Source organism: Fundulus heteroclitus, chromosome 23 (genome assembly GCF_011125445.2).
Source record: "Fundulus heteroclitus isolate FHET01 chromosome 23, MU-UCD_Fhet_4.1, whole genome shotgun sequence".
Taxonomy (NCBI): domain Eukaryota; kingdom Metazoa; phylum Chordata; class Actinopteri; order Cyprinodontiformes; family Fundulidae; genus Fundulus; species Fundulus heteroclitus.
The window spans coordinates 23,636,349-23,644,529 of NC_046383.1; the positions used below are offsets into that span (position 1 = coordinate 23,636,349).

The following is an 8,181-nucleotide window of genomic DNA, read 5'->3' on the forward strand; positions in this document are numbered from 1 at the left end:
GGTAAAAAAACTGCAAAAAAACAAAACAAAAAACATATTATTTTTCATTCACTTCACTGTCATGAAGTTGTGTTGATCTCTTGACATGAAATCCCAATAAAACTGAAGTTAATAGTTGTCATGCAACAAATTGTGGACATGTTCAACATACTCTTGCAACCCATGTTCTCTCTGAAATAGCTTAACTTGATCGTTTATGCACAATGCATCTCCACGAAGAAAACAAAAAAACATTCCACATCCACCGACTGCACCCTCCTCTACAGTTTGTTCCCTCCTATTTGTTACACCAACACTTATAAATGAAAGATGACAGTCACTGGAACTTGGGCCTAAATCACATTATGCTTTAAGACCATGGGGTCTCTATCAGCTTCATAACGCAGCAGCAGCACCACCATCTCTTTTCAGCGTCTCACTTTCTCTCTCGGGCCACCTCACAGCCTCCAGCCCACGATGTTTCCCAATGAGGCTGCTCTCGTATAGATCCAGTCAGCAGCCGAGGGAAGCACATTGATTTCTCGTCAGCACCGCACCGAGCGGAGCTGGCGCGCCGGGGCGAAGCTGGAGCAGCCGGGGGAACATCGGTACCCCGCAGGCGTCCTCGCAGCTGCGCGCTGCGTTGTTAATGCGGCCCATTAGGCCGCTGAGTGGCAGAGAGATCCCGTGAATATTGAGTTTAGGGAGGGGACACCCCTCAATTAGACGGATCGCCCCGCACCTCGTCAGCATCCGGCTATCTGTGCGCCCATAAATCAATGGCACAGGCGAAGGAGACGGAAAGTTAATTTAGATGAAGTTTGCAGCAGAGCTTGTACACTTTATCTGATACATTGCACTAATATATATATATATATATATATATATATATATATATATATATATATATATATATATATATATATATATATATATATATATATATATATATATATATATATATATATATATATATATAAAGTGATAAAGAAAAGTTAGGTAAAATTTATAGGTTATTTTATATAGATGTCAAGGTGTTAAAATGTGTAAATGCAAATAACTTTGTCTTAGGTTTCTGTTCTGTTTTCTTTTTATTATCAGTATTATTTTATTTTTTTTACATAAAACCTCTTCAGTTGAGTCCGAGCATATGCTTTCACATAGACAAGTCGAGCTCTGTTGCCAGCATTAGTTATTGTGAACGCTGGACATGATTTGCACTTCGGTCTCATTCTCTGCCAAAAAGCGATCAGCGTTGCCTCAGGAAGCTCCAAATAAGGACAGGGAAATGGAAACCCACCGGAATAGGTCCTTATGTAGTCACGACCTTATAAGGCACTGCGGTGCATAAGGTTCCGGGAGCAGCCAGCAGCCCGCTGCACAGATGGGAAATCCGAATCCGATCCATCTGAGGACCGGGCGAGAGCGAGAATTACGCCGCCTGTCTGCGCGAGCCGCCCGGCTACGAAGACGCATCGATTCGGGAGCAGAGAGGAGAAGAGAGCGGCGTTGTCTTCGCAAATTTACTGCAAGCGCTTAATATAAAGTCGCTCCTCTGCTGTCCCTCCGGCCGGCGTGTGCTCTGCCCTGCAATGCCTAAATATGGGCTTCCTCTGCCACCAAATATGGACATCTACGTCACGACAAGAGGGTATATAAGAGCGGGGGAACCTCGCAGCTCAAAGCGAGAGCTCTGAGAGCCCACATGAGCAACAGTTAGAACAGAGATACATAGAACTCCCTGCCTGAGAAACATCACTACAAAAGTCAAACAACAAAAAAAAAGTCAAAACAACCTTTCAAGACGGCCAGAGCCTGATTGGATAGGTAGCCTGATTCAATGCAAAGAAATCAAGATTGATCAGTCGATCGGTTGCGCTCGTTCTTAGGGAATGAGTGTAGAGGACTGATTAGATTTTTCTTGCTGAACTGACGAGTGGATTTTTCTCACCTCTGAGAGGAAAAGGGAAAAACAAACAGCAACTGGAGAAGAAGAGCTGCGAAGGAGAGCTGAAAACACGGTCTTGCACTGCATCGGCGAAAGTGTTGGGCTAAGTGATCCCCTCCACCTGCGAGGCACCGCTCTGCCGGCGCGCACACGGCGACTCCGCAACAGCGACCAGCGCAGCCTCAGCACCAGCAGAGGATGGCTGCAGCCAAGACCGAGATGATCCTCCCTGCCCTGCAGATCTCTGAGCCTCTGAGCTTCCCTCACTCCCCCATGGATAACTACCCCAAACTGGAGGAGGTGATGATGCGCAGCGCTGCGGGAACCCCCTTCCTCGCTGCCTCCGCACCCGAGGGTGCAGGCTTCGGTTCCGGGGAACCAGGGGAGCAGTACGACCACCTTCCTGGAGGTAAGACATGAGCTTCCATTCAGCTTCTTTTTCCTCCGTGTTGCTCTGAAGTGTAAATCATGTTGAAACTCTGAGGTGCAGTAAGGAGTTTCATTTAAACTTTCATTTATTGCTGCATTTCGATTTTCAGCTATAGTAAACAATCAGCTGTGAAGCGAAGTTATGATTTTGCAAACTAAAAGTAAATGGGAATTTTAGCTGCTTGTGTAAAACCATACAATACTAAGCCAAATTTGAGCAAAATTGAAAAATATTTTTTCACGATTTACCCCAGAATTAGTCAAATGTTGCTCAGTCACCACATGCTTTGGACACCTCTGCTCAATTCAAATTACCTTCCTAAAACCAGCTGAGCTGCAGCTTTCAGTAATCGATTGCCTCTGGCTCTGATGGTCTTTAGGAATCTGTGTGTTTCTGTGTGTGCTTGTGCAACACAGGAAGACAGAAAATGAAAGAAAAATCGAGAAATTGTTCGCAGAGGAAAATGTGACCCCAGGAAGCCTGCACAGCTGCTTACTTAGACATAAAGACAGTTTAGGAGTGATGGGGGGGAAGAGTTTGGTTGGAGGGTGTTTATCTTCCTGATATATAGCAGAGCAGAGGGGATGACATGCTGCCTACCTTTCTGCCAGGAGTGTTTTTTAAAGATATTTACAGTTTCACTTATGTCTCCTGTTTCTTTGTGCTTTCTGCAGATACGTTATCCGATATCGCCTTCTCCTGTGAGAAATCCGTTGGGGAGCAGACGTACTCCACCCAGAGGCTACCCCCCATGTCCTACACCGGCTGCTTCACCCTTGAACCCGCCACCACATGCAGCAACAGCCTCTGGGCGGAGCCCATCCTGGGCCTTTTCACTGGCCTAATGGGCAACATTGCTCCCAGCTCCAGCTCTTCCTCAGTTTCCTCACAGACGTCTTCGTCTTGCTCGTCAACCATCCCCTCCTCCTCCACGTCTTCCTGCTCAACCTCCTCCTCGTCGCAGAGCTCCAGCCTCAACACCTCAATCCACCACAGTGAGCCCAACCCCATCTACTCAGCTGCCCCGACATACCCCAGCCCCAACTCTGACATCTTCCCAGATCAGAGCCAGGGTTTCGCCAACTCTGCTGGATCGGTGCAGTACCCACCCCCGGCATACCCCAACGGCAAGACAAGCTTCCCTGTGCCCATGATTCCTGACTACCTCTTCCCTCAGCAGCAGGGAGAGATCAGCTTGGTGCCCCCAGACCAAAAGCCCTTCCAGAGTCAGTCCAACCAGCCGTCGCTCACTCCTCTGTCCACCATCAAGGCCTTTGCCACTCAGACGGGTTCCCAGGACTTAAAAAACGTCTACCATTCACAGCTGATAAAGCCCAGCCGCATGCGCAAGTACCCAACGCGGCCAAGCAAGACGCCGCCACACGAAAGGCCCTACGCTTGTCCCGTGGAGACCTGCGACCGTCGCTTTTCGCGCTCCGACGAGCTGACGCGTCACATCCGCATCCACACCGGTCAGAAGCCCTTCCAGTGCCGCATCTGCATGCGAAACTTCAGCCGCAGCGACCACCTGACAACACACATCCGCACCCACACGGGGGAGAAGCCCTTCGCCTGCGAGATCTGCGGACGCAAGTTTGCCCGCAGCGACGAGAGAAAGAGGCACACGAAGATCCACCTGAGGCAGAAGGACAAGAAGGCGGAGAAGGCTGGGGCTGCGGTGGCAACGTCAGCGCCGGCATCTTCTGCCTCACCCGCCTCCAGCTACCCCTCTCCCATCACTTCCTACCCTTCTCCGGTGTCTTCTTACTCCTCTCCAGTCACCTCCTGCTACTCCTCTCCCGTCCACACTTCCTACCCCTCCCCGTCTGTCGCCACCACCTACCCATCGGCGTCCATGTCCACCACCTTCCAGTCCCAAGTCACCAGCTCCTTCCCGTCTTCTGTTGTATCCAACATCTACAGCTCTCCAGTGGCCACCCCACTCTCAGACATGCAGACCACCCTCTCCCCAAGGACAATCGAGATCTGCTAAAAAAAAAAAAGAGAGAGAGAAAAGCAGCAGAGGAAAAAACTTTTTGTACTCTCAATACACTTCTCCTTCTGCAAGGTTTTCATTTTAGAGGGGAAGCACATCAGCATCAAAAGGACTTAGTTTCCCTCCTCCTAAAAGCACTTTTCCCCACTCCTGTGTGCAGTGCGGGCGAATCTTGAGATTTGCCTGAAAGAACGAAAAGAGAGACATGTCAAGGAGCGGGCAAGGACAGAACAAGATGTAAAAGGGATTTTATACTGTCTCAACAAATGCAGCCCTTCAAATGCATACAGGACTCCAGAGACAAACAGAAAACGGCTCCAGCGGGTTTTGTGCTATCAGGTACCCAAAAAAAACAAAACTAAACAAAACAAAAAAAAAAACCCAAAACAAGAGACAGACATATTCCTCAGGGACGTTCGTCCTTGAGGCATTCAAACAAAAGACAATGAATGATATACATAAGCTAACATATATGTATATTGTACATGTGCCATGTTTTGTTTCTATCATTTCTCGGTACCACTGATGTGAACAATTATTTGCATATTTGCATTGCATTATTTGAAGTGAGCAGGGCCATATTTTCTACATACTTTCTCTATTATGTAGTGATGATGCTGTGATATGTTTTGACATTGTTTGAGATAAAAAAAAAAAAAAAAGAAGCACTTAAGTATTCGAGCATGAGTAAGAGTGACGTTAGTTTCTGTTGTAAATATCATCCACTGGTACTATCTCTTTCTCACGTGTGACATATCGCTTGGTTATATTGAAAAACAAAGAAATTACAAAAAAAAAAAAAAAAATTGGGAAAAAAAAACAAAACAAAACTAAACAAGACAAACGCTCCTGTTATTCGGTGCCTTTCGTGAAGCCTTGCAGATTTTGAGACTCGGCTGAGCGCGAGAGTGGATGCACTGCATCTCGCCTTAAGGTCGAGGGAATATTTTTGTTACAGAATGTACGCACTCAGAGAGAGAGAGAAATAAAAAGGGACGAGCCATGAGGGCACCGCTTCATTTTATCAGAATGTAAGCAAAAAAAACAAAAAGGATAAAAAAATTATAAAGTATATTTTTGTAAGTGTAAATATCCACATCTTCAAGAGCTGGAATGTCGAAGTTACCTACTGAGTAGGCATGGGATTTTTTTGTATGTTATATACATGCAGTTCATTATTTTGTGGTTATCTTTATTTTGTATTTGTGTTTGTTAAAACAAGTGACTGTTTCTGGCTTCTAAACACATTGAATGCGCTTAACTGCCAATGGGATATTTGGTGTACAAGATATCCTCCCAGAAATGAAATATAAATAAATAAAAATATGAATATATATGAAGAGTTGTTCTCATACTTTGTCGCTTGACTGCTCCACTGACGACACTTGAGGCTGTTTTCGCACAACACATGAACTCACATGAAACGTCATGCGAGTAAAATCACATTTCTTTCTCATCAAACTCCACGTTTGATTAAAGCCGGGGAGATCAGATTTGGACCATAAAAAAAATAAATAAAAAAAAAACACGTTTCAATCTCTACAAATTCAAGGCAGAGTCTCCCAATAATGATAACGCCAGTGTGAGGCTTTGATGCCTCCAATCAATCAAGATGAACAACTTTTATCTAGATTTAACTTCCTCTTGAAGACGCCGAACTTATCCAAATCTCCATTCTATTCGAGATTTCATAGCCTCACTGCTGGGCAAGCATGCTTGCAGCGATTTGATCTGTGAGCAAAAATGACAATATCTTTCCCTCTGTGTGGTGACAGAGGAGTGATTTTCTGATGGGGATATTCACAGTCCTGAGACGTGCGCGGGGTTATTTTCACCCAGTATAGGTGAAAATCCATCACACAATAATTGCCCCTCTCTCTGGCAAACGGTTGACGAGACATTGTCACCTCTTAGCAAGCGAGCGGCAGAACTCGACTGGTTAATTTCCGTGCAGGTTGTGGTGTTAACTGTTTCATGGGAGCAGCAGAGGCAGTCTTGCCCTGGAGGTTTTAAAACTCAGCTCCTTTTGGTTTTCCCACCTTCACTGCACCATCGTTATCCAACGGCCACAGCATTCTCAAGGCAAAAGGTTTCTTGCTTCATGCTTGGCTCGGATATTCGGTGAAAAAAATTTTTTTTTTGATGATTTCTTTAAAAAATCCAGAGTAGACGTAAAGCTGCCTCTCTATGAGCTTTGGGGTATTTTTCTTTGTTGTTGTTGTTTGATTGTGAAACGCGTGATCCAAATCAACCACAAATGCAAACATAGCTAAAATAGAAAGCGAGAAAACATGTAGACGAGGGTTATGGAGGGAAAAGGAGAATAATTAAGATAATTGGTCTCTTGATCCTGAATTTCCAAACTGAGTCTTAGGAGTTGGGTTCCCTATCTGTGCGTGTGCCTATTTGTGTCTGCTTGGCATCGGTTTGCAGACTGCACAGCCTAATCTAGCTGCATCTGCGTGATGCACGGATGCCGATGAACAGGATCATCATCGCTGCACGAGATTTTTTCAAGCTTCACTGGTCTTTGTTCTTCTTTGTTTTAAATCTGGAAGTTTTTTCTCAAATTTTACGCCAACATCTCCGCGAAACGGGAGTACCTGGACACCATCTTCGGGCCTTCTGTAAATTATTTTGTCCTTGCCCTTTTATCTTTTACACAGAGCGTGTATAGATTAAAATATCTAAGAAAAAAAAAACTGTGTTAAGATTTTTTTTAACAAACTCAGTGAATCCTCTATTCTTCTTTGCACAACCTCTGTAATCTCCAGAATCCTGGGTCCTCTCCAACAATCTGTTCAGCTCACAAGTTTTCCAGATTTAGGTCAGGGGACTGACCTAACCAATGGACAAGGTTGATTTTGTGTCTGTTGTTGATCCATTCATATTTTTCTGGTCAATATCTTGCTGACAGATGATGTAAGATTACCAATTTCAGTTCACTGGAAGAAGACATATGATTTTTATGCAAAATCTGATGGTCTTTCAAAGATTTCATGCCCTCTAATAAGGTTCCCGGAGCCTTTGGATGAGAAACAGGCAGCTAGATAGACTTTAGACTTAGACAACTTTATTTGACATTTTGTATGCACAAAGATCACCACAGATCCTCCACCATACTTAACAGTGGTGCTTTTCCACATATCCATCCTGTGTTTGCTGTTGAAAAGCTCAAACATTGCCTAATTTATTACAAAAGGGTAGAATTCTTGTCATAGACTCAGTAGGGTACAACAAACCGCACTATTTATTCAAGATTCCATGACACTCTAATGAATTGTAAAAAGTAAACCATACATTTTGAAAATGCTTCAGCTACATATCTTTTAAATGGATAACAACAACTGTACTTATGATTTAGTTAAACACTCTTGTTTCCAAAATTGGAAAAAAACGAATAAATACTCAAAAATTAAATGTTGGCTGTTTAATTATTTTTTTTTACTTAAAGACGATGCGGCTATGGTTTTTACACATCCTCATTAGGAGGGCCAAGTAGTTTGTCCACATCTGTAAAAAGAAAAAAAAAAAAAAAAAAAAGAAAAAGGGACACAAAAAAACATTATCTGCTTTTGTCATTAATTTATGATCCAAATCCCAGGCTTCAAGTTTTAATCTATTCAATGTTTCCAAAATGTGTCAACTTTTTTTAAAATCCGTTTTTAGGCACTTTCCTGTTTATAAGTTGCAAGTTTGAAATTTGATTTTGAATTTTACTGGGGTGCCGATGACTTACCCTGTGCGGATGCCTCTGTAAACTGGTTCTGCTAAAGCCTATGCCTGGACAATAAACACAATAAAAACATATTGAAAATGAAACGTCTA

At 43.9% G+C, this 8,181-nt stretch overlaps 1 protein-coding gene across 1 annotated transcript; it reads left to right on the forward strand.

The window, feature by feature from the left end:
• Positions 1 to 2,125: 2,125 nt before the first annotated feature.
• On the forward strand, positions 2,126 to 5,687 carry egr1 (early growth response 1). Its single transcript, XM_012854299.3, has 2 exons — positions 2,126 to 2,336; positions 3,032 to 5,687. Exons 1-2 carry the CDS (start codon positions 2,126 to 2,128, stop codon positions 4,348 to 4,350), a joined length of 1,530 nt encoding a protein of 509 aa, XP_012709753.1. The 3' UTR covers positions 4,351 to 5,687.
• Positions 5,688 to 8,181: the final 2,494 nt, after the last annotated feature.